The sequence below is a fragment of the Rhipicephalus microplus genome, chromosome 2 (genome assembly GCF_043290135.1).
Source record: "Rhipicephalus microplus isolate Deutch F79 chromosome 2, USDA_Rmic, whole genome shotgun sequence".
In the NCBI taxonomy this organism is placed as follows: Eukaryota; Metazoa; Arthropoda; class Arachnida; order Ixodida; family Ixodidae; genus Rhipicephalus; species Rhipicephalus microplus.
The window spans coordinates 36,394,965-36,422,411 of NC_134701.1; the positions used below are offsets into that span (position 1 = coordinate 36,394,965).

General features: G+C 46.6%; 1 protein-coding gene across 9 annotated transcripts in view; it reads right to left on the reverse strand.

Annotated features, from left to right (window-relative positions):
- Positions 1–27,447, reverse strand: part of LOC119169139 (uncharacterized) — a 748,171-nt gene that overhangs the window by 300,778 nt on the left and 419,946 nt on the right. The window contains exon 22 of one of the 9 annotated variants that reach the window (XM_075883069.1): positions 6,307–6,571. The exons of the other annotated variants lie outside the window; for them this stretch is intronic. Within the exon in view, the coding sequence (XP_075739184.1) occupies positions 6,407–6,571 (165 nt within the window). The 3' untranslated portion in view covers positions 6,307–6,406. Of the gene's footprint in view, positions 1–6,306; positions 6,572–27,447 lie in introns of those variants that run through there. 9 annotated transcript variants of the gene reach the window in all.

A 27,447-nucleotide genomic window follows, 5' to 3' on the forward strand; every position in this document is an offset into this window, starting at 1 on the left:
AGAGTGTGCTACTGCCTTCTATGAAAGTTGATTAAAGTTCATTAAGATTGTCTCTATTATCTCTGCCAATATGTTTTTCTGCACAAATTATAATACAACATAATTTTCATCAAATAGGAGCTTAATTTGAAAGAGTTGGTTCATAGTGGTTGTATCGTAGTAACAGGGAGACGATGGTACAAAGAGACAAAAAAGGACAGGAAACAGCGCTCTGAATTTATTGAAGGTACTATGACTGCTTCTATCCGGAGTGCAAAAACAGTGCTCGTGCGTAACGACACATGTGTAACTTAAAAAAAAAAAAGTCACAGCTTTGCCGCAAAGGCGAAGCAACGAACGTGATAGCAACGGATTGGATGGTCATGTGCAGAATGGCAAGCAGATAGAAACGCGCCCCGCATTTCTCACACACAAATGATGCATGAAATATACTGACAGGTACATATGAACGCGAACAAGCGTCTCAGTTATTACTTCGCTGTGTCTGAAAGGCGCGCCCTTTTCGCATGAGACTGTACAATGATGGCAGTGACCTTTGTGAGCACAGTAACTACAACAGAATTGCGAGTGAAAGCCCAAGGTCAGCCAAGACGTATGATCCTGCCCGCCGTGAGATAAGGGCGCATGGGTGAACCTCTCTCCCCTCCTCTCCGATCAAAGACCTTGCATGATCAAATGATCAAAGACCTTCGCAAGTTTTGTTTTTTATTCAATGATTACCCCGCTTAGCCCGAGGGTGCTGCAGCAGGGGGGTTGAGAAAAACACATCTTTATTAATACAGCACACTTGTTCATTTGATAAGTGATTCCATTCACTTATGTAACAAACAAAAGATGAATTAGCATAGAAATCAGGTCTGGTACAGCACTCTAAAATCTTGAAACAATCATAATTTCCCGAAAAGATATAATGAGGACTGTGAAAGTACTTTTCTTTTCGAATGCTGGTTTTACCATGAAATATCTGGTACAGGAGCTTTGAACGCAGTTTCTTTCAGCGAGATGAGAGTAGTTCCTATCCAAGCTCATTTTTCATATTGATGCAACTGTCATTTTTTGAGTATCAACTTGGGACAAACCTTGCAGCTCTATGTTATATTTTTTCAAGTTTGTAACTTAAAGTACTTTGCCACGAGTCCAACACGGCAAAAGCGTAATAAAGCATAGGGCGAATGTATGTTAAATAAGCCGTTGATTTTAAGCATGCCGGCGCATGTCTCGGGATTCGCTGTATAAAATTTGGTGACTTGGCGGCCTTCGCATCAACTGAATCAACGAGTGCTTTCCATGAACAGTGTGGGGGTGCTGACACCCCCCCCCTGTAAAGTTGTCTGCATCGCGTGGCGCACATGTCTCGCCCCAAGGCTTTATTTCAGTGGTAACCACCGCTGGGCGATAGATGGCGTTGTGTTCGCTTTGAGTACCACTGTTGGTAGAGTGGTAGCGCCGGCGGTGGCCCCTGGCAAAAGGCAGGCCTTGGTGGTGGGCGAGAGTTGAGCGAGCCTCTTCTGCGCGTGGCGGCTGCCGCGAACGGTTGTCTGTAGCGTGGGTCCCAGGTGCTCGGCACCGCGGGCTTCGCGCCGGGGTCCCACGTGGAAAGTCAGGCGTTGGCGACGCCGCCTTCGGTATGTGTTAGTGTTTTGGGTGTGTTAGTGTGTGTTTATCATGTTATTGTGTGTTTAGTGTGTCACTGCGTTATGTTGTTTGTATGGTAGAGTGTTAATTAAAATTGATGTGATATTCGGCGGACGATATCTTTGTCTAAATTAGTTAATAAATGTATGTATGTTGTGTGCTTTGTACCGACCGCGTCTGCTGTGTCCGTTCACTCCAAGAGCGTGGCGTGGCACTGGCGCTCGTTCGCCTCGCAGAGACCTCACACTGGCTGCCCAACGTGGAGCTCTTGAAGTATCGGACGACAGTTTTTGCGGTTCAATACAGGGATTTTGTTAGAGCCGGAGTAGAGTAGGCCTAAGGGGGACTTCTTTGCTGGCATCGGCGGTGTGCTTTGTTGAGAAGCGAGGAGATTGGTTTTGTAACGTGTTTGAATTTGTCGGCACGTTGACTTTCTATTTATTTTTTTGCTCGTAAGTGTTGTTATTTTTTTGTTGTTGTTAGTTTTCAAAAACGTTGTCCAAGAGCGTGGCGTGGCACTGGCGCTCGTTCGCCTCGCCGAGACCTCACACTGGCTGCCCAACGTGGAGTGGAGCTCTTGAAGTATCGGACGACAGTTTTTGCGGTTCAATACAGGGATTTTGTTAGAGCCGGAGTAGAGTAGGCCTAAGGGGGACTTCTTTGCTAGCATCGGCGGTGTGCTTTGTTGAGAAACGAGGGGATTGGTTTTGTAACGTGTTTGAATTTGTCGGCAGGTTGACTTTCTATTTATTTTTTTGCTCGCAAGTGTTGCTATTTTGTTGTTGTTGTTAGTTTTCAAAAACGTTGTTGAATTAAGACGAGAGCCATGCGGTCCGCATCCTGGGGTGAGCAAGGCCTAGAGCACGTGTTTTGTAGGCCAGGCCCGAAGCGAGTGAGTACGGAAGCCTCGTGGGTGGTCCAATTTTCTGTAAATAGCTTTTTCTATATCTTTGGGCTCAGGGAGCCGGGCGTCGTTGCTGTCTGGTATTGCGGTTCGACGCCGAGGCGTCGTGATACCGCCCGGGGCGGTGGACGCCAATCGCTCGGTAAGCTGCTGTGTGCGGCGAGCGATAGGGCCACCTCACAGAGTGGACGTCTCCTCGCGGCTGCCTCTACTGTGCCTAGGCTGGGTGCTGGGTGGATGCCGGTTGTTGCCGAGTGACTCATTAGGCCTAAGGCTCTGCGCAGCCGCCTGTCGCACGTGGCACAACTAGGTGGATTGTGGCGTTGAGGTGTTGCGCTCTGCTTCCCTCACTTTTTTTTTATCTTGCGATGCAAGGGTTAGGAAAAGTGATTTTTGTTTTATTTTGATGGGCGTCTCGGCCGCCACCGATGTATTAGCTAGCAGTACTGACCAACGTACCACGTGGACGAAAAGCTCGAAACTCCCTTCCCGAGGACCTGCTCGATTGTTTTCTTTCAATTTTTTTTTTGTTGTTGTTATCGATGTATTCAGCGTGAGGGATATCATCCACGGCCGGCTGTCCTGCACATCGTCAGCGTCGCTGGCCAGGAATGCGGTCGTGAGGTCGGGCGATGGAGATGCCTGGGACCTGCGCAACTGCCTGGAGTCCGGCGCCCTCGCGAGTGCTGGTCGCAACTGGAAGACGTGTCGGCGCTAGTGACGGATCGTCGCGCCGACGTCAACGTTGCTGTTGCGGGGCCAGTACTGAGGTGAAGTCTAGCCGGACAGTGCAACAGTGTTGACCAGCGGCGGTGTCGTGGTGCAAGGACATCATGGTCGTGCGATATCATTTTTTTGTTAAAGCTTGTGTAGCTAATTTTTGATTTCGGGATATGGTTTGATTTAAGGTTGGAGGAATGTGGGGGTGCTGACACCCCCCCTGTAAAATTGTCTGCGCCGCGTGGCGCATGTGTCTCGCCCCAAGGCTTTATTTCGGTGGTGACCACCGCCGGGCGATAGATGGCGTTGTGTTCGCTTTGAGTACCACTGGTGGTAGAGTGGTAGTGCCGGCGGTGGCCCCTGGTGGAAGGCAGGCCTTGGTGGTGGGCGAGAGTTGAGCGAGCCTCTTTTGCGCGTGGCGGCTGCCGCGAACGGTTGTCTGTAGCGTGGGTCCCCGGTGCTCGGCACCGCGGGCTTCACGCCGGGGTCCCACATGGAAAGTCAGGCGTTGGCGACGCCGCCTTCGGTATGTGTTAGTGTTTTGGGTGTGTTAGTGTGTGTTTATCATGTTATTGTGTGTTTAGTGTGTCACTGCGTTATGTTGTTTGTTATGTAGCGTGTTAATTAAAATTGATGTAACATTCGGCGGACGATATCATCGTCTAAATTAGTTAATAAATGTATGTTGTGTGCTTTATACCGACCACGTCTGCTGTGTCCGTTCACTCCAAGAGCGTGGCGTGGCGATGCGCTCGTTCGCCTCGCAGAGACCCCAGAACAGTCGGCAGAAAAAGTTAAACCTAAATATTTATAATGTGACTTTTGTGTTACTATACTATTGCAGATTACATACTCTGAAGCTAACTTGGTTTTTTTACACCTGAAAGTAACTTGAAAGCACTTACCAGCATTTAATATCAGTATCCACCTTTAACACCATTTTTGAATGCGCGATAAGTCACTTTGCTGCAAAGCGACATCACCCTCATTTCTAATTTTCCTGTACAAGACCCAGTCATCTGCTAACAACCATATATTAAACTTTATTCCTGAGCAAATATCTTTTATATACAATAAATATAAAAGCGGCTCTAGGACTGAGCCCTGTGGCACCCCTGAAGGTGTTTATGAAACTCGATTTTACGCCATTTATTCCTACACACTGTTGCCGGTCTGAAAGGTAATTTTTTATCCACACTATAACTTCGCGGTCAATGTTTAGTGCTGCAAGCTTACTTGAAAGAAAAGAGTGCAATACAGTGTCAAATGCTTTTTGAAAATTAAAAAAAAGGCAATTAGTTTGACTGCCCTTGTCTATATCAGTTACTAAGTCATGATAAAATGCAATTATTGTGTTGTACAAGATAAGACCTTATGAAACCCATGTTGTTGAGACGACAGCAAGCTGTTTGTTGATAAATGTGCCGTTATGTCTTTATACAGAATATGCTTTAATAATTTCCAGGGTTTTGACGTATGTTAAATAGGTTTATAGCTGGTTACGTCTTTCTTAGATCCACCTTTAGGAATAGGAACTGTATGTACGATTTTCCAGTCATCTGGGAGAGCACCGAAGGGCGAAGACTTTGTGTAGATTACGTGCAGGTGAAGACAAAGTGACACAGCACACTGGTTCAAGACTCGATGTGAAATTTCATCTCGTCCAATAGCCTTATTATTGGCAGGTTTGTTTAGTAATGCCCCTATTCCATTCACACTTAAATTTACTGATTGCATTTTCGGCACGGAACTTGTGCATTGCGAAGCACTAGAGCTATATTTCGGCAAGTATACTAACTCACCTTTGCAGCAGTATTGCGGCTGACTGCTCCTATCCTCTCTATGTATGTACAAATCCCATGTGCATCTGCTTCCCGGCGTCTCCCTGTGTGAACGACACTACTATCAAGAAGCACACGTGTAAAGTGGGCTACCCAAGCATCGCCATCACTGTATTGCGTGCAGCGCCGCCTATGCACGGATCCTTGCCTTTATAAGCGCCTGCGCTGGAACGATAGTCATCACTTCGGCAGCAGTGGTTGCGGCTTAAGGACTGCTCCTAATTATCTTCTCTATATCTGTACAGGTCAGTGCCTCGAATTTTCCATATTGTGTCAAAAGTTTCTGCTGTCACCACTGCTGCCATTTCTTGCACTGAGTGTCTTGACCTGCATAGTTCTGCAAAGATGCCAACGAATTCCAAGTTGTCAAAAGAAGTAGACTTCCTCCGCTTTGAAGAAGCAGAAATGCGTCAAAGTTTCAGTATGTTTAATGAATTATATGAGACTGTAAAATAAAAAAATAAGATCCTTTTCCAAGAATGAGAGTCCTTGACAGATGAAAACAATTCTCTGTTTGAGAGTAACAAAAGCCTTGTCCAAAGAGTGGCGGACCTTGAGCAGTATTCGTGCTGAAATAATGAAGAAATCAAAAGAATCCCGAACACTGAAGGTGAAAGTGCAGACTTTATGTGACAAGATTGGGTGCCCTGTCTCTGCTGAGAACAATGACATCATTCACCATGTGCCTGCCAAACAAAGAAATAACATTATAGTGCAGTTCTGTTCAAGAACAAAAAAAGCTGACTTTGGTTCCAAAGCAGGCGAGGCTCAAAGCTACTTCATTGGGGTTCTCACAGAAACTATCAACTTCCATTTTCATAAACTGTTGCATAGCCAGCGCACACACAGTGCGTGAACGACAGGCGAGACCAGCGCTGGGGACTGAAAAAAAAACCTTTATTCGTCGTGAACACAGTATTCAAAGCATAGGAAGGGAGAGGGAGTTGGGAAGGAAGAAAGACCGGGCAAAGACATGACGCTCAGTTGTTGGCACGTCACGCGCCTGGCTCAGGCGGTGGTAGATAACATAGCAAGCCGATTACAACATTTCTCCTCCCTTAAAATTGAAAACGCTATACAGGTTTTCTTTCCCGGGTAGAGCGTCGCAAAACTTGTGGGGATTTCTGCGCATTCTGGATAGGCGGCGGCGGTTGCGCAGGTGCCACCTGGTCTGCAGGCTGCTCGTTCAACTTGCCTTCGTTGCCGGTCGGTGTGGGCGCCGCTGCAGCCGGAGGGCTCCCCTCGTCGTGGTCTCGCTGAGCGCCGCTCCGGCCAGATGCCGGGCTTTGCCTGGAACGCACTTGGTCTATGTGACGTCGAACCACCCCAGCGGGCGTTTGTATGGTGACCATGCGTGACGCTGTAGTGAACTGAACTTTTCCTGGTGTCCATTTCTCCCCCTGGCCGTAGTTACGGGAGTACACGGCTGTGTCGGGTGGCAGTGTCCACTCTTCTGTCTCCCGGGTTGACCCTGGGAAAGGTGGGAAACATGAGTCCAAGCGAGAGCGAATCAAGTAGCCGAATAGAAGTTCAGAAGGGGATTTTCCCTCGTGGCACGGCGTTCTCCTGTAGTTGAAAAGAATTTTCACCAATTTCTCTTCTAATGTGCCTTCGTTTATCTTCTTTGAAGCTTCCTTGATCGTCCGAACAGCTCGTTCAGCGAGCCCGTTAGACTGGGGATGATACACAGTCGTACTAGGTGTGTGATGTTATTGTTCTTCACAAAAGTGGCAAATTCTTCACTAGTGAACTGCGTGCCATTGTCCGTAACTATTGTGCGTGGAACACCAAATCTGGCAAAAATGCTGCGAAAGCTGGCAATAGTAGACGACATGCTTGCCTGCCTCACGGCACGGCTTCAATCCACTTAGTTGCAGCGTCCACGACTACCAGTATCATGCTGCCTGCGATCGGCCTGGCGAAATTGGCGTGCAGCCTGGACCATTTTTCCTTAACTGCTGGCCAACTCACTGGTTGAGCAGAGGCTGGCAAAGGAAGGTTTTGCACGCAGTTGTGGCACGATGCTGAGAGGTGTTCTATCTCTCGGCCTAGTCCCGGCCACCAGAATACCGATCTGGCGACAGTCTTCATTGCTGATGACCCTTGATGCGTCTCATGCAGCATATATAGCGCCCGTTCTCGTGCTTTTGTGGAAACAACAACTCGATGACCCCAGTATAACAACCCATGAGCTACGGATAGCTCTAACCGGCGGTCCAAGAATGGCACCAACTCTCTGTCCTTTACATGTTTCGGCCAGCCTTGCTTGGTGTACTCCACGACCCTCGCTAGTAAGAGGTCCCGCGCAGTTAGAGCTTGGAGTTCTTCGACAGACACAGTACCATCATCGAAACTTACTAGAGCGGAAACATACTTTGGGGGTTCGCTTCTTGAGGGTGAAACTGGAGTCTGCAGCGGTAGCCGGCTGAGGGTGTCGGCGTTTAGTAGCAGCTTACCGGGCGAATACTGAAGCTTGTAGCGAAATCCACCAAGGTAGAGAGACCAGCACTGTATTTGTGCTGCGGCCAATGCTGGCGTCTGCTCTGTTGAGGAGATAGTCGCGAAATTTCGACACTCCAAAAACAAGGGCCAAGTCCTCACGTTCTAGCTGGGAGTAATTCCGCACAGCAGTGGTCAGCGTTCGCGAACGGAAGCCTATGGGCCAGTTCTCTTTTCCATCCGTATGAGACAACACGGCACCAATGCCATGCGGCGAAGCGTCGCACTCCAGCTTTAATGGCTTTTCGGGGTCGTAGTGAACGAGCACCCCTGCCGCAAGTAGGCACTGCTTTGCATTGGAAAAGGCTGTTTGTTGAGCTTCTCCCTAGACCCAACGCTCATCTTTGCCAAGCAACTGGTACAAAGGTGCAAGCAAAGATGACATATTCGGCAAGAACTTGGAGTAATACGACAGCATGCCCAGAAATTAGCGTAGTTCCTGCACATTTTTCGGGCTAGGAGCCTGGGCGATTGCTTCCACATGTTTCTCAGTGGGGTGTAGGCCGTTTTTGTCGATTTGGTGCCCTAAGTACGTGACTGAAGGCTGACTAAATTTGCATTTGTCTAGCCGGAGTTTTACACCGTGCTGACGGAAACGCTGCAGTACCGTTCGCAGGGTCTCGCTGCTTTCCTGTCGCTCCGCAACCAACACATCATCGAGATAAGCTTGCACGCCTGGTAGCCCCTGCAGGACTGTTTCGATTTTTCGCTTGAAGATGACTGGGGCAGACGCTATGCCAAAAGGCAGCCTCCTGAAGCAAAATGGCCCTCGATGTGTGTTAATTACGCATAGCTACTGCGATTCTTCGTCAAGCGGTACTTGATTATACACGTCATGTAAGTCGAGAGTGCTGAAGTACTCTCCGTTGTCTAGGCATGCAAACATATCGTCAATCACCGGCAATGGGTACTGCTCCAGTTCGCATACAGGATTTAACGTGATCTTGAAATCGATGCAAATTCGAACTGTTCCATCTTTTTTTAAGACGGGCACAATGGGCGTAGCCCACTCCGCATGGGCTACCGGTGATAACACCCCAATTGCTACGAGTCTGTCAAGTTCTTGAGAAACCTTATCACGGAGAGCGAAAGGGATGGATCGTGCCTTACAGAACTTGAATGTAGCTCCTTCCTTGAGTTGAAGGTACACAGGGGGACCGCTGGTGCAGCCGAGTTCCGCGCTGAAAATGTCTTGAAACTCGTTGACGATGTCGTCCATGGCTGGGAGACTGGTTGGCGATCCGGCTTCCGCAGTCAAGTTAAGGACAGGTGACCCTGCATTGCTCAACTGAAAAATTAGGTCCCTTCCGCATAGACTAGGACCAGGACAATTAAATACTACCAAGGAGCAGTCTACTACGGCACCCTTGTAGGCTACCTTCATGTCCAATTGTCCCAGAACGGGGAGCTTGCCAAGGTAACATGAAAGCTTGACAGATGAAGGTTTCAATGTCGGCCATCTCTCCCGGTTCTTTGCATAAATTTCGCATGGCACAACGCAGACGGGTGACCCCGTGTCTATCAGCTTTGGCATGTCAACGCCGCACCACGTGAATGTCCTGTGGATTGGAGGTTCTAACTGCCACTTGCGGGATGAAGTCAAAGTCCAGAGGTGCATGGCTTCGTCTATGTTCCTCTCCTCATGGTCTTCCGCCACCGCCAGTGCTCGTCCCCGCATGCCGTGCGTCTGCCCGGTTTCACATTTTCTCGGCGCGTCGCTCGAACACATTTTCGCAAGATGGCCCGGCCTACCACAGCGATAGCACCTACTCTTGGCCCAGCCGCAAGCGTGGCTGTTATGCTCCTTACTTCCGCAGCGTCCGCATTTTAGCGGAGGCTCGTACGTCAACACGCTTTGCACGCCAACCTTCAGTACGGTAGTTGCATCACCCGATATCTTATTTGCGTCATCATCTGCCGTTTCGGCTGATAGTGCTATCGCTTCGGCCTCTTCCAAGGTTAAGTTTGGCTTTGCCAGTAGCTGTTTTTGCAAGGCTTTTGATCTGACGCCACAGACTATACGGTCGCGGAGCATTCAATCCAGCATGCTGCCAAAATTGCAGTTGTCTACAATGCGTCGGAGGTCGACAAGGAAATGTTGCAAAGGCTCACCGTCGTGCTGACATCGACTGAAGAACCGGAAGCTTTCGGTTATCTCGTGGCGCTTCGGGTCGAAATATTCATCCAGCGCTGCAACGACTTCTTCGTAGGTTAGGCTATTGGGTTTCTTCGGAGCAACTCGTCCCGTCAGAATCTGCACAGTCCTCGTGTTTAACGCTGCTACAAGCAACGCCCTTTTTTTCGCTGTGTCGGTAACCCCCGTTGCCTTGAAATAAGCCTCTGCCTTGATGACGTACGCTTTCCAGTTGTCCCTCTTGCCATCATACTCGGGAAGTTGGTGATAGGCCATGGCTGCCGTCGTCACTGCGGCAGGTTCTTGAAATGCTGTACCGTGGTTTTTCTTGCCGTGTTCTTTTTCGTCATGGGTTTCAGTCCCACCCTTGTCGCCACTGTTGCATAGCCGGCGCACACACAGTGCGTGAACGACAGGCGAGACAAGGGCTGGGGACTGAAAAAAAAACCCTTTATTCGTCGTGAACACAGTATTTAAAGCATAGGAAGGGAGAGGGAGTTGGGAAGGAAGAAAGAGCGGGGAAAGACATGACGCTCAGTTGTTGGCACGTCACGCGCCTGGCTCAGGCGGTGGTAGATAACATAGCAAGCCGATTACAACATAAATAATCACCTCACATCCGACAATAAGCGGCTTCTTGAACAGGCACTAGAACTAAAAAAGTCTGAGGATGAAAATTCCTTTGGATCGATAACTGTACTGTAAAAGCCAGAAAGTCAGTTGATACCCATGTTAATCGCATATCTAGAGCGAGTGATTTGTCAGTCTTCAAGTAATCAATACATTCCATTTTTTTTTTCTTTGCATTAGCGCCTGAATCATCACCGATGAATAGGTTTTTTTCTTTCGGTGAAAAAAAAGCTCTGTTCAAGAAAAAACAACCTTCATTATTTTTACTGCATTTATAAATACGTAGTACTCGTGAGCATCATGATGGTCTCATCGCTCTTCTTAGCATTATGAATCCCGCTTTTTATTTTGTATGTCTATCTGAAACATGGTTATCATCCCAACATGGGAATTTGTATGGGCTTTCTGGTTACACTTCTGAGTATTGCCAACGTGAAGGTTATCACAGTGGTGGTTCAGCCATTTTGATGAAATCAGCATTATCACATAAATATCGTCATGATTTTTTTTCATCATTGTCTTTGTGAGTCAGTATGATTAGAAGTCAAGAGTATATACCTACAGCTGCCTTCCAAATGTAACATCTTTATTGCGTGCATTTACCATTCCCCCTCATCCTCTCAAATCGAGTTTTGTAGAGAACTTGAGCAGTTCCTACATACTTGTTGATGAAAACAAGGATATTATTAAATGTGGTGATATTAATACAGTCACATCTCGTTAATTTGAACTCGAAGGGGCCCAAAAATTTGTTGGAATTAAAAGAAGTTCCAAGTAATGAAAGCTTAATAAAGAGAGGACTCTCCGCACAGTGGCGCATGTGCATTGAGCTAACACACAAGGGGGAAGTTTCAGAAGACTTACATCTATTCACAAATCACAGGACATACGTTATTAATTGAAGTAATCGGTGATGCACATCTGCATATGTTTGCCTTGCAGCGAGTCAATCAGTTTCGCACGCAGCTTGCAAAGCAATTCTACTTCAGTTTCAGCATTCACCTGGCAAGAGAAGTTGCGCACGGAAATGTCCAGCGCCGACACTTTCTAAAGACGATGACAACAATGACTGCACAGCAAAGCCCCTCTGCTACGCAGCCGCAGCATGACCATCATCTGCTACGCAGCCGCAGCATGACCATCATGTGAGGAGAAAGGAGAAGAGTCTCTACGCAGAGAGAAGCAGATCGGCATGTGAGAGAAAACCAACACTCTACGGCAGCTTTTTTTTCTTTTGCTCTCTTTGTACACGACCTTGAAAGGAGAAGGGTTATGTGGCAGGGACTGAAAAGAGGGAAGCGTGGCGCTGGCGCGTGAGAGACCCCCCTCAAGGCGCAGAGCCGTGCTCCCGCAAGAGGCAAGGGCTGCAGAAGATAGTGCCTTTTCTCTTTCCTTCAACTACACATTCATTCAACGCAGCAACAGCTTTCTTTTTTTTTTCCATCTTTCTCTTCGCACGCGGCATTGGAAGGAGAAGGGTTTTTACGTAGCAGAGACGGAAAAGAGAGCAGTGTGTCACGGGCGCGTCGCAGATCGGCATTTGAGAGAGATCAAACATTCCACCGCAGCCTTTTCTTTCCTTTTCATTACCTTTGCGGGCAGCGGTGAGGTGTCGCAAGTGCCGTCGCATGATTGGGCGGGGTGTTGAGAGCATTTTCAAAGTGCGGTATGTTCGAATTACCCGTCGCTAGTGCTTGTGCATTTGAATTACTGGGCGTTTTCGCCTATTGTAATACATGTAGCTTTAACGGAACTTCATCGTGAGTTCGAGTTAACCAGAAGTTCAAATTAAAATGCAATCGCAATTAACCGAGTGTTTGAATTAATGAGATTCGACTGTATCAACATTATCGATCCTAATAGTCAGTCTTGCTCCGAGTATTTGCGCACTTATCTGAGCTGTGGTCTCTCATCGCTAATTTCCATTCCCACTAGATGTCATATAGGAGGGCCCAATACTTCAATTGACCACCTGCTTTCTAGTCTGCCTACAGATCGTAGCACAGCCGGAATAGCGGAATATGTTGCAACAAACCATTACCCTACATTTTTTTTTGCATAGGTGCTTTAACATGCACTCAACCTGAAAAATATGTGAGGGCATTCTTTGATTTTGAAAAATTCATTAAAATTATTCGTGCAATGAACTGGGCTAATGTGCTCGAAGAACAATACAGCAATAAAGCTTTTGAATATTTTTTACAAAAATATCAGAATATTCATATTCATGCACAAGTACCACAACTATGGCACGATGGTTCAGTTCTCCAAGAAGTCCAGGAATTAGCGACTATTTATTGCGCTCTATTAAAAAAAGAGATAATCTTCGTAAAAAACAAAGCCCAGCTGTTCATAATACCTTGCGATTGCATTTTAACTTGTATTCGAATGTTCTAACCTCCGCATTAAAGGATGCCAAGCGTAAATACTATGAAGATAAAATGCGTAAAAATGAAAGTGAAACTAGACGGAATTGGCAGATAAGTAAGGAATTCCTAAACATCAGTACAACTAAAAACAGCCTATCATGAGTAAACCACCAGTCTACTAGTATTACTGACCCTCAAGGTATTGCTAATGCTTCCAGTGATTATTTCAATATTACAGGCAACCATCAGGCTAATTTAATGCCACTTAGTCTCCCGCGAAGTTTTCATTTATTTTACTTCTTCCCAACCACACTGGAAGAAGTATGCAATATCATGAAATCTCTTAAAACAACTAGTCCAGGTCTTGATCTTATATATCCATCAAGCATTAAGCTTGTGCCTGAAGAAATCTCACCTAAATTTTCACATGCATTTCACAAATTATTTAAAGATGGCATCTTTTCCAATCGCCTCAAAATAGGCAAAGTTATTACAGTGATTAGAAAAGGTGACCAAAAGTGCTATAATCCTATCTGCATTTTGTCTTCCTTAAGTAATGTGATCAGAAAGCTAATATACAATCGTCTGAGTGAATACCAGTTAAATTCAATGTTTTGACGAGTGATCAATATGGTTGTTGTCAGGATTGTGAAAGGAGTAGGAAATGTAACAATCCCAGTATTCTTACGACAAACTTTTACGTAAACACTCAATGGGTCTATTATACAGTCAAATCTCATTATTTCTAACATGCTTAATTCAAACTTCCGCTTAATTTGATCTAACGGTTATTTCGACCTTCCGGTTAATTTGAACTCAAAATGAGGTCCCGTCAAAGCTATGTGTATTTCAATGGGTGAAAACGGCCTGTAATTCGAACGCGCAAGAACTTGTGACGGTTCATTTGAACATACCGCGCTCTGAAAATGCTCTCAGCACCCCACCCTATCCCACGGTGGCACCTGCGACACCTCAACGCTGCGCACGAAGGAAAGGAAAAGGAAAGAAAAGGCTGCGATGGAATGTTTGCTCTCTCTCAAATGCCGATCTGCGACGCGCCTGTGTCACACTTCTCCCTTTTCTGTCCCCGCCCCGTAAAGGCCCTTCTTCTTCCAACGCCGCGCGCAGAGAGAGGAAAAAAAAAAAAGCTGCCACAGGGTTGGTTGTGTGGTTTAAGGAAAGGAAAAAGGCACTATCTTCTGTAGCCCTTGCGCCTTGCGGCAGCACGGCTCTGCGCCATGAGCGGGGAGGGGGGGCTGGGGGTCGTTTTTTACGCGCCGGCCACGCTTCCCCCCCTTTCATGTCGCTGCCACGTAACCCTTCTCCTTTTAACGACGCGCGCGAAGAGATTAAAATAAAAGCTGCCGTGGAGTGTTGGTTTTCTCTGCTGATCTGCTTCTCTCCGCGTGGAGAGGCTCCTCCTTTCTCGACACGTGCTGGCCTTGCTGCGGCTCCGGTACACAGTCGTTGTTGTTGTCTTTAGAGAGTGTCGGGGCTGGAAAATTCCACGTGCAACTTTTCTTGCCAGGAGAATGCTGAAGCCGAAGTGGAGATGTGCAAGATACATGCGAAATTGATTGATTCGCTGCAAGGCAAAAGTGCGTAGACGGGCATCACCGATTACTTCAATTAATGACAGATGTCCTGTGATTTGTGAATAAATGTAAGTCTTCTGAAATCACCCCCCCCCCCCCCCCCGAGTGTTAGCTCAATGCACATGCACCACTACAGGAAGAGCCTTCTGCTTATTTAGCTTTCAATTATTTTAACTTCTTTTAATTAGAAAAAGCTTTTGGGCCTTGTCGAGTTCGAATTATCGAGATTCGACTGTAACTAAAGAGAATTACTCATCGGGTCTGTTGCTGAGACAATTCTTAGGAAGATAAATCACGGTGACTCAAAACATCCCGCTAAGTCCCTGGTGGACTGGCAGAGGCCAGCTGTGGTCCCGTATATGCACAAGGTCACACACAGCCTGAAAAAAAAAGTGGCTAATCAGTTTACCATCTGTTGGTTTTTCTCAGCCCTAAAGAAACTTGCTCAGCTGAGCCGGTGCACCACATGTGAGGAACAAAAGGGGGGGCTGCCTCAAGAACCATGAAAACTGTTTTGTGACGGGTGCCAACAACACCGTGTACGAGATTCCTCTGTCCTGCGGCAAAGTCAACATGGGCCTTAATGACATGGGCCTTAATGACAGACTCAGGGAACACGAAAGAAATCTTAATAATAAGGAGAGAAGTCACTTTGTTGACCGCTGCATGGCTTGCCCTCATTGTGAACCGCGATTTCGCTGTGCAAAAATCTTAGGTGGAAGCCGAGATAAAATGGCTTGCGAAATGCTATAAGCTTTTTTCATTAAAAGCAGGTGACAAGTGTTAGTGAAAGCTCCACTGAGCTGTACAATGCTGAACTCCAATTTTTTTTTCACCTGGTTTGAATTTTCTTGGTTCGTGTGGTGGTGCCCCTGCACAGATGATGCATAAAGGTGTGGATCTTCCTTGAATAACGCCAGTTGGTAGTTTGCACTTGTCCTCGCCTGTTTTTTTCTGGGTGTTCTGTTTAGTAGCACCCATTGATGGTTTCTATGTCAAAGCACCAATTCGCCCAACAGTCAACTCCTTTAAGTCATGAACGAATTTACTCTCAACAGGGATATGGAAATTTTTTTTTTGAAAATCACTCTTAGTTTCTGGGCCCCTTCCCCTTTTTTTAATATCTGATTTCAAAATATATCGTCACTTTAAACTACGCAGAAGCGCTGTAAAAATTTTTTGTGCCTGCCGAGGTTGCGAAAATTATTGTGGAAGCCACACAAAAAAAGAAGAACAAAAAGGCGAATTTCAAATAATTATAGTTTCTATACGGCACAACCATAGAAAATCGCGCTACTTAGTGACAGACGTTCTGGCACTCATTCTGTGTTTGCGGGACAGCTGGAAACAAAAGTGCAGTTATCAGATTACGATAGCACCCCGAACTCGTCGCGAACATCACACACGTGTCTTGGGCCCACTGTAATAGCGTCCCGCTGCACCCGCTGCTTATCAGCACTCAGACCTTGGGACGAAAATCACCATGGGACAACTCTTTATATACTTGCAATCAAGCATGACGTACATTGAAACAACAGGCAAGAGATTTCTGCTCGAAGTCGGGCTAGCTAGGCCTAGCTTCGCTCTCAACTTTGCAGGCAAGACCATTGCGTTAGCAGACATGCGAAAGCGATAAAGGTGAAATGTGCTTCGTCGAAAGCGAGACAATTACATCGCCCGCTAGTGCCTTGAAAACGCAGATGGGCATATTGCGTATCAGCAGAAAACTCCATGGGCAAGCTCGATCGGTATGCAGCGACTAGCAATTTCGAGCGTCAGTGCCCCAAACAAGACCAAGCATGCTGCGCACCAGTTTTCTTCTTTTTTTTGTCGCTTTAATTAGGCATAACTAACCTTGAACCCACTGCAGAACGGCACCCTTTGTTCTTAAATCAAGATGTCTATATCCGCGGCGTGCCGTTCCAGTCCCGAAAGTATGCCGATGTGTCAGTCGCAAGTTATTGAATTTGGGATGTCTGCGGTAGAAAAGTTCGCTGTAAAGGAGTCCTGACCACCTTGCTGGCGTCAAATTTTAGTCCTTTATATCTGAATGTTCGTTGTACCAGAATCCATAGAAAAGGAAGCTCAATCAATAGAACAAATACGGTGGTCGGCCTAACGACGCAAAGGGGTATGTTGTATCCAAAAGTCTGTTGTAAGCAAATTCATTCTAACGAGGTTATCCTGTAACGTCCAGGAATTTATTGTATGGAAGTCTGTTATAGGCAGGTTTAACTGTACTGCAATCAATGAGCTGCTGTCATGAGTAAAAGGGAACGAGGCATGTGGAAAACACTGGAATTTGGCGATTGTGCATGAGGTTTTGATGGTGCGCGTACGTGCCATGCTCCTGTGCGAGATTGGACACTGGCTCATGGCATGCGACCCAAGCCATGATGAAAAATCCCAGATGATGAGTTGTCACTGTGCTGTGGCGCTTCGAGCTGCGAAGATCAGGGAAATCCGCACTGCTACCGGGTCTAATGCAGTCGCCGTGCGGTTCTGAAGACTGTCGGTGTAGAGGCCCAGGGACTGGCCATGAACCTCAGGAGACCTAAGGGAGGCTTTCCGGATTTGATGCTCCCTTTTAGGGCACTTCGCAGTAGTCCTACAGCTCATTTTACTTCGCACCAGGACGGTAACGGTCTACAACACAGTCAGCGGAGTGACTCATCGTCAGTAGGGCCATTGACAAGTTGGGCTTAAACGTACTGGGTTGAAGACGATGGGACACCTGCATTGAGGACAAGCGGCTTATTGGGCGAAAACAACCGACGACGACTTGCAGAAGACATTGATGACGCACTCACCAAATCGTCGACAAGGCAAAAGAATGGAGTCGATCGACCTAAACGCAAGTACTGAGGTGCCATCTTGACTTGATACTGGATAAGGCTAAAGGTGACTCTAACGTGACTCATTGTTAGTTTTGGTTGCGTTGCACAGCAGAGCTATGTTAATATTGAGTGTTTTTTTTTTCATTTTGCATGATAAAGTGTGTCTGTCTTGCCACCACCGTTTCCAGACTCTGTCCTAATCTAATTCTGCGCCAGCACTCCTTAGATAAATTATGACATTAATTGGTGAGCCTTTACCAGAATTTCACCATCTTTGGGCCCAATCACTTGTGTCCCGAGTTGCACGGATGGATTATGAGAAGTTGGCAGCCATGGCCAAAGACTTGGAAATGATCAAGGAGCTTATTCTATAGAGGCTGAAGTTTTTTGAGAATGTTCGGAAAGAGCCCGAACAGAACCTAGCGTATGAATAAAAGAAACAGGAGGCCAAGTACCAGAACGAACGAGAGAGAGCGCATGAACTACATGACAGGGAACGCGAAGAGTAAGCACAGGCACTCGAACAGCATGAGTGCGAAAAAGAGATCCTGCAGCTCAAACTAAGTTTAGCAGAAGTGAATACTGTTTTAGGCAACAATGCTAGTACTCCGAGTACTACGCAACCCTACCCCATCGACATCTACAAACTTGCTTACCCCTTTGCCCGAACAAATTTGCCCTTGGAAACTCGTGGCACCCTTCAACGGGTGAAGCGATGACATATATTCTTATTTGAGATGAATCGCGGTTGGGAAAGGCTGGGAAAGTAGCGAGTGGGCCAATGCCTTGAGTCTGTGTCTCGTGGGAGAGGCATTAAGTGTGTTTGGATGCATGCCGGCACAAGAATTGCTTAATTATGATCTAGTCAAAAAAGCATTATAGAAACGATTCCAGTTATCTACCGCAAAATTTCCCTTTGATTATTTTGATAGCTGAACTGAGCTGTCAGACACAGGAAAAACTTACAAAGGCATTTCTTGATGAAATGGTTGGCAAGCGATTTCTCAACCATTGCAGCAGTAGAAGAGCGGCATTTTCGAAGGATAGAAAGATGAGTGCAGAGGAGGAAATGGCAAGGCCGGTTGACCAGTTCTTGTAGACTCAAGGGCTAAGGAATGTTGGAAAGAGGAATGATGACAATACCATGACAGCGGACGGAAAGAATATATTAAAGTCAGGTCCCAATAAGCAAACCAAGGGGACTACAACGAAATTTCTTGTGCAACTGGCCTTGACATATTGCTGTCAATTGCCATACAATGAACAGTTACCGTAACTACTCGAATCTAACGCGCACCTTTTTTCCGGTTAAGCGAGTTCATAAGTCGCATGCGCGTTAGAATCGAGTTCGAAAAAAAAAAAATAAATAAATACGGTCATTCTATTGCCATCGGTATTTCCAAAATGGCCGCCCCCTACGTGCGTCGGCATGGCGCGTCGGCCATTTCTGCCTATGTCTTTCCCATGTGCGGCACTTCGTACGTGTGCAGAGGAGTTCGTAATATTGTAATTCATTAGCATCGACGGCATGGAAGGGCCGACTCGAAAAACTCGACGAGTGCACCACGATGCCGCTTTAAAAAAAAAGTCATCGCGTGTGCCGAAACGGACGTAAATCGGGCCGCATCGTGGTCGTTCAGAATTTTCGAAACGTGCGTTCGGGACTGGCGGAAACAAAAGCAGAAGATTGTCGACAGCAAAAATTCATGCAAAGGCTTCAGTGGACCACAGCAGGGTCGGTTTCCGCAAATTGAAGAGCTGCTCGCCAAGTATGTGCTTGAGCAGCGAGCGGCACAGCGGCCCGTGACGACAGAGCTGCTCCAAGTGTGGGCTATGCCGTTAGCTTTAGAAAAAGGGCTAACGCGGAGCCAGTTCAAAGCGAGCAGGTGCTGGCTAATTAACTTTAGGCTTTAGGCTAACTAACTTTAGGCTTTTCCCTCCGAAAGCGAACGGGCATGGGCCAAAACTTGCCGAAGGAGTACGAATAAAAGCTTAACAGTGTTCAGAGGTTCGTCCTAAACTTGCGGCACAACAACGGCTACCTGCTTGGGCAAATCGGGAATGCCGATCAGACGCCTCTTTACTTCGACATGCCTGGCACCACAACCGCCGAGAAGAAGGGGGCGAAGCAAGTTCGCGTGCTGACATCGGGCCACGGTAAAACTAGAGTGACAGCAATGCTCCGTTGCACGTCAGATAGGCACAAGCTTCCCCCGTACCTCATATTTAAACCGAAGACGCTCCCGAAAGGAGTCGTTTTCCCGAGTGGTGTGATCGCGCGGGCCAACGAGAAAAATGGGTGCGCGTTGCAATCGATGTCTTACTTTTTTTTTTTCGTCGTGGAAACCAGGTGCGCGTTACATTCGAGGGCGCAGTAGAATCGAGTAAATACGGTACAGCGAAAATCCTGTGACTTGCACCCAATGCAAGAAACGTGGATATAGAGCCGAAAAATGCAGGGCGAAGTTTGTAGAAAAAAATGCTTTTCCAATGAGATACAGGGAGGAAGAACAGAAGGAACACATTGCCAGCAGTACAGTGGAACCCGTATATAAAAGACACTGATATAAGAGACAAATGGGCATAAGAGACGCCAGTGTGCCTAGGCCAAGATACGGGTTGATAAAAAAATGCAAATGTGGTGCCCTGCTTATAACAGACATTTCATATAAGAGACGAGAATTAGTGCCCAGAGCGTGCCTCTTATAAAGGGGCTTAACTGTAGTACGACAGGTACAAAGGCATTAGGCTATAGTGCTGCGGGATACAGGTGCCGATACAGTCTTAGTAAGGAAAAGTTTCGTGTCACTGGAGAACATGACCGGAGAAGGTAAAGCCTATGACTTTTGTGGACAGAACTTTATTAGATATCTGCTAGAGGCAAAAATACAGGTATCTACACCCTCTTATACCGGTCTGCTTGCAGCTAAGTGTCTTGAGGATCCTATTTATGACCTGATCACAGGAAATGTACCAGGTGTGAGAAAGGCAGATGACCCTGATCCATTTTAGAAAGGGGCTGAGAAATGCTCAGATAAGAGAATAGACTTAGGCCTGCAGAAAGAGAGGGTGTGAACACTGACATAGCAGCTGCGGTACAAACCAGGGCCATAAGCACGTTAAATAAGACTGTAAAACACCCCCAAGTTTGCACATAATAATGGGTTGAATATATCTAACGTGAAGAAGATGGACACGTGCAGAAGCGCATTGCTATCGCCTGGCTTGCTCAGCCGTTCATTCTCTGGCTACGTCTTGCCTGCTGTTGCTGCTATCGTCTCATTCGCTGTGTACCTAAATAAATCCCTGTAACAAGTGATGGAGCTGCTGGGTAGCGAAAACTTGGAACTTCGCAACCGGAAGCTCAAGCCTGCCTCCACAATGCCAGATGGAGTACCAATTCAACCACAGCAACAACCTGCTGTCCTGCTGCCTACATTGGTCTGTCTTGGCCCATTGCATCTTCCAATCTTCAGCGGTACAGAAAAGGAGAATGTTGAAGACTGGCAAGCTGAATACTAACAGGTTAGCGTGATCAACAACTGCAACGACACTGTGAAGCTCAACTATATGTCATATTATTTGAGTGGCGTCGCCAGCATGTGGCATTGAAACCACCTACGTGACTTCCCAACATGGGCTGCTTTGAAAACGCACGTGACGAAGGTATTCGGGCGCCCTGCTGTTTGCAAGCTTCGAGCCAAGCAACGGTTGCTTGGTCGTGCACAGCAGAATGATGAAACATTCATCAGCTACAGAGAAGACGTTGTTGACCTATGTAACCGCACTGATGTCACAATGGCCGATGCCGATAAGATCAGGCATATCTTGAAGAGATTAAAGACGACTCCTTTCAGATGCTGCTGGGAAAGAACCTGTCCACAGTGTCTGAACTTGTCATTCTTTGCCTAAGTTTTCGATGAGCTGCACAAACAATGTGCAGCCACCTGCCCCTTTCATCCACAGGAGACTCCAATTTCGGGATTGGCTGTTGATCCTGGCAACTCATCTCTGATGCTACAGATTAAGGATTTCGTCTGTGAAGAGGTCGCTTGCCAGCTTTCGCTGATGTCGCTTGTTCACGACCAGTCGAATTCTCTGTTGGTGCCCGCTTTCCAAAACAACATCAAAGACCAGGTCAACGAAGAAGTCCTGCCTTCTTTCCATCCCGCTCTAACTGTTGCTCCCCTGACATACGCCACAGTCGCTTGGCCTCTGCTGCGAGGTTATAGCCCACGTCATCCACCTATTCGTCCACCAGTATTGTCACCAGCCTGACCAGTCGTACAGTACACACGAGCCAGCGACTCTTGGCGCACGGAAGACAGCTGTCCTCTTTGTTTTCATTGTGGCCTTGTTGGACATGTGGCCCATTATTGTCGCTTTCGTGTACCGACCATCTCCAACAATGTGCGTCCACGATGAGTCACAGATGCACCCCGTCAAACCCGTTACGGTTATTCAGGCGACTAAGGATCTGATCCTACTTCCGGGACTCCACCCTCCTCTCAAAGCTCGCCTTCTCCTCACTGCCCCTCCCTTTCACCCATGCACCAATGGCGGAGCCCTGTGCACCAGCAAAACTAAGTAGCGCAGTTCAGGAGGCGAGAACTGTGGTTCCGGCGAAATGCACAAGGCCTCAAAGTTTTCCCCAAGAAAGTTACTGAAGTCCCTATGGAAGGAACATAGACGCTAGCCCTTGTTGACACCCGCGCTGCCCATTCAGCGATTGATGCCCGCATTTGCCACCATATCGAAAAATTCACGATGCCCGTTTCTGGAATATCCCTTCGCAGAGCAAACGCACAGCACGTCGAGCCATCCCGTGCCTGCACAGCCCGTGTCGTCATCCAGAGTGTATTTATGTGATTGAACTCATCGTGTTGCCATCTTGTTTTCATGACATCATATTAGAGTGAGATTTACTCTCCACACATCGTGCGATCGTCGATTGCGCCGAACTTGAGTTGTTTTAGTTTTTGACAGACGTCATCGATGACAAGGAGACTGTCACAAAATCACAGTTTTTGACGACACCATTATGCCTGCCCAGTCTACTGTTATTGTGTGCATCTATTGCGACTTAGAAAACGACTGCTGAGCACTTTTTGCACCGTTTAGACTTCTTTTTTTTTATTGAAATAGAAAATAAACAAAAGAGTTTTTGTCAACGTTACTAGGCGACGACTACTTCTTTCCACTTGATTTCTACAAATGAAGAAAAAAAATAGCATATATACATATATAAAGTTCTACACAGGTGAGAGCAAAAAGTTCTTCTATGGTCAAAACAAACACGTAGTAGCCACGTGCACTATAGTCTGCTCTATAGTCTGCTCGAACTCAGTCTGCACTTCTAGTTCGCCGACGATCACTGCCATAGCAATTTGCCGTCTTTGAGTTCAATTCGGGTACCTCTGTAATGCACATCTCAAATCCATCGCCTCAGCCTTTCCGCCATCGGGAAACCCTTTGCAAAGCCGAGCCGCTGGCGTCACCTTCAATATTCGACACTATGGACGACTCCACTGATATGGCCACAGTCGAGACATCAACTCCTCGGCCACTACCACGATCTTTCACACCAACTATAGCCAGTGACCTTTCAACGACACAACAAGACCAGCTTTTTCGCTTGCATGACAATTTCTCTTTCTCTTTTGACTGCCAAGGAAAGTCACTCGACTGCACATACTATCGACACCGGAAGCCATGCGCCCATTCGACAGCGTCCCCACCGAGTATCAGCAAGTGAAAGGCGTTTTATCAATGACTAGGTGAATGACATGCTTATACACAGTGTTAATAAACCTTTTAACAGTCCCTGGGCATCGCCTGTCGTCCTTGTTCGAAGAAAGATTGCACAATACAATTTTGCGTTTATTATTGCCGGCTTAATAACAAAATTACCCGAAAGGATGTGTACCCATTGCCACGAATTGACGACGCACTCAACTGTTTGCAAGGAGCGAAGTTTCTTTCTTCCTTGGTTGGATCTGCATCTTGGCTACTAACAAGTGCCCATGGCTGAGACGGACCGCTCCAAAACAACGTTTGTAAAACCATATGAATTATACGAACACACTAAAATGCAATTCGGTCTCTGTAACGTGCCCGCCAGCTTTGAACGCATAATGAATGGCATCTTACGTGGCCTGAAGTGGTGCACTTGTCTGTGCTATCTAAATGATATTGTCAGCTTTTCGCCAGATTTCCCAACCCACTTACGCTGATTGCATCAAGTTTTGACCTTTGTCCAAAATGCCGGTCTCCAGTTTAACTTGAAAAAGTGCCTATTCGCCGCTCAGAAACAAACTATACTAGGCCACGTCGTCTCCAAAGAAGGCATTCTCCCCAATCCTGCTAAATCTCGTGCCGAATCCGAATATCTGAAGCCTACTAACCTGAAAGCACTATGCACTTTAATTGGCCTATGCTCATATTTTCAACGCTTTGTTAGAAATTTCGCTACTGTTATCACACTTGGGTCATCTTCTCCCTTATGTAACATTCGCATACTATGCCTCGACAGAAACAACAAAATTTTTGCCTTTCTTTCTTTTTTACGGATGCAGGCCTCCCTGTAACATCGACACTTTACTGACCTACCACACTGATGCTTCAGAGTGTTTACCTGCCTCTGAAGCTGCTCGACAAACCGAAGAGTTCTGCCAACTTGCCTATACGCTCACCTCACAAGAGCAGCAACGCCAGACAGAAAACTGCAACGCCTTCCTTCCAGATCATAGCTATGCACCAAGGCCTCTTGTGTGGCTGTCTGTCCCATACTAAGCTCCGGGACTCTCCTTGAAGCTTGCCCTCGGTACGAGGGGCCTTACACTGTTTTGCAAAAAATTTGTTTTTTTTTTCTTTTCAATTGAGCCAGTTTTTTTAACGGGTGACATGCACAAGCATAGACTCCACATCGTCCATGTTTCACGCCTCAAATTGTACCATGAGCTTCTGCCTAAAAGCTGTTGCCAGAATGGCTCCTTTTTCAGCAGGGGCAATTGTGAAAAAGATGTGCCTTTATCCAACAGCATCGCCAATGCCTGGCTCGCTCTGCTCATGCTTCAGTTCACTGCTGTACCTCTGGATGGTTCTTTCAGCTGCTTTGCCACGGACGAATATAACGTCTTTGAACAGCCAATAAACCTTTTCACAGAGGGTATATCAAGTGTGAGAACTTTTACAGTATGCCAATGTGCCATGTGGTGGCATAGGCCTTTTTCATAATGAGAAACACAGAAAGAAAGCAATTGCTTATGCAGGAAATCATGACTGATTTGTGCATCGATATGTAACAGGTGGTCAGCGATGTATCTACCCTAAAAAAATTTATATTAGTGTGAGCCAAGTAGATTGTTTGTTCCAAGTAAATCTATAAGTCAGCGGTTTATCAGCTTTTTGAAAAGTTTACAAAGGCAATTTGTTATAGTGATGGGCCAGTGACTAATATCAAAGAATGAATTTTTACCCTGTTTCAAAACAGGAATGACGATGGCCTCTTTTCAAGAAGTAGAGATGCTGTGGTAAAACCAGATGACACCATACAGAGAAAGTAAAGTTTTTAGGATTTTCAAGAGGTATGCTTTTCAACATTTCACATACCACGCGGTCAGCTGTTTAATGATATCTGTAGTTCAGCCAAGCAGAAAGGTTGGTTGTTTGCCTTGTACAGTCGAATCTCGATAATTCGAACTCAGAGGGGCCCGAAAATTTGTTCGAATTAAAAGAAGTTCGAATTGATGAAAGCTAAGTAAACGGAGGGCCCCCTATGCAATGGTGCATGTGCATTGAGCTAACACACGAGAGGGAAGTTTCTGAAGAGTTACATTTATTTGCTAATCACAGGACATCTGTCACTAATTGAAGTAATCGGTGATGCGCGTCTGCACACTTTTGCCTTGCAGCGAGTCAATCAACTTTGCAGGCAGCTTGCAAAGCATGTCTGCTTCGGCTTCAGCATTCTCCTGGCAAGAGAAGTTGTGCGTGGCAATGTCCAGCGCCGACACACTCTGAAGACGACGACAACAGTGACTGCATCTCCGCTATTACCCTCTGCGCTAAAGCTGCAGCGTGGCCAGCTTGTAACGAGAAAAGAAGAGTGCCTGCACGTGGAGAGAAGCAGATGGGCATTTTTTTTTTTTTTTGCTCTTGTCACATGCGTCGTTGAAAGGAGAAGGTTAACCTGGCAGAGATGGGAAAGGAGAAAGCGTGGCAACGGCGCGTAAGAGAAAGCCACAATCTGCTACAGCTTGGTTTTTTTTTTTTTCCTCTGTGTCTTTGCTCGCGGAGTTGGATAGAAAAGGGTCTTTACGTGGCAGCGACGGAAAAGGGAGAAGCGTGACACAGGCGCGTCTTAGATCGGCATTTGAAAGAGCGGGAACATTCCCCCACAGCCTTTTCTTTCCTTTCCCTTTCCTTCGCGCAGCGCTGAGGTGTCGAAGGTTCCGCCACGGGATTGGGCGGGGTGCTGAGAGCACTTTCGGAGCGCAGTATGTTCGAATTAATCGTTGCAAGTGCATGTGCGTTTGAATTACCGGGCATTTTCGCCCATTGAAATACACACAGCTTTAATGAGACCTCATCGTGAGTACGAATTAACCAGAAGTTCGAATTAAGCATGTTCGAATTAATGAGATTCGACTGTATTTGGTCTCCAGTTTTTTCATTCTTGTCTTGTACCTTTGAAAACCTGCTCGATACTTGCTCGAAGTGTGCACATAGGTAGTTCCCCTGGTTTTTCAAGCAGTCACTTCGTATGTTTACGAAAGACAATCAACATGCTTGTCCTCCTGCTACCCTACTAACTATGCTCCACACTTTAACCTCATATGTATATACGATTTCATGCCCGTTAGGAACTTTTGCCAGAGTTCTTCAAGAAAACCGATTGCTGAGGATACTAAAATGAAAATGGGAAGTGACTCGGCAATCTTGTTGCAATGTTGGCATTCCCTTCATCGTTTGTTAGCACACCATAGCACGCAAGCCTGAAAAGCATGGCCTTCAAGATGTGCAACCTTGAGACATATTTTAGTGTTTTTGGTTTTAAAACACATGTCTCAGAGGCTACGTTTTTCCTAGTTTTTTTCACATCAAAGCAGCAGCTGCCAGCTACAAAGCCACAAGTGACATCGATACCGCCAACGTGTCGATGGTGAGAACTTGGCGTGGCCTTTTGCACCTTGAGGAATTGCGTGCTTTTCGCCCTGTTTGTGATAAATCCCCACCTGGGAGTTGAACAAAACCTTGACCCACACGTAGCGATAGAAATTATGACTGGCACTTAGAGCAACGTCAAGTAAACACCGTCGTAAACTTTCCTTGTGGGCCGGGTGACGACTTCAGGGGAGTCATGACCGTTGACAACAGCGAAAAGTGCCTCAGTGAATTCTGCAACTTATCAGCGTTCCTGGGCATCATCTCAAACAGCGAATGTTTTCATCAGTGAGGATGACGACAAGGATGTTTCTGACTGCATCAATACTGAAACCATGGCTGGCGTTGCTGGTGTCGCGGAAGTGTACTTGTGCGGTTATGAAGATGCCAACGCCTTCGCTGCCGCCGCTAATCGACCTTTTGCCAAGCTTCAAAGCTTACATCGGCGTTCTGTGTTAATCAACACTGTATTGGCCACAAGAGCTGAATTCCCTTATTTAAAAAGTTTCATTGATATTGAGGTAGACTGGAAATTGATGGCACGCAGGAAGCAAGACAAGTTTACGAACTATTTTCATGCGAATTATACAATTTCTGAGGCCTGAAATGGTTTAAGTTAGGCCTTAATTACACACTTAGATAGTCTTTAGGATGAATTAGATGAAGAGAAAGAAGACACACAGAACACAGACGAGCGCTGACTCCCAACTAAAAAAGAATCTCCGCTCGCCAACACATGAAGATGCTTCTGTAGGTACCGTGCGATAAGGGGTTGCCACGTACTACTTTCGGAGACAATAGCTCGAAGGGGTGCTCCAGCCTCGTGAGTCTTCAACGTGAAGAACACTTCAAGAGATCTCTTCGGTTGCTTCTTCACTTGTTTTTCTAGGTGCTCGAGGTTTAGTCCTTCCAGTATTTGCAGTACTTTTCTTTTTTGTTTCTGAGGGTGATCCTCTGTATCATGGCTAGCATTTCCTGGCGGCGCACAGAGGGTGTGTACGGAGGATTGCGGACTGCAGTGGTGAGCACAGTAGAAACCCCGCGTTGTCCGAAGGTGTGGCCTGCCTAAAGCGCAATGTTGGATCTATTCCATCGTCAAAGCCCCTTTTCGCGAAAAT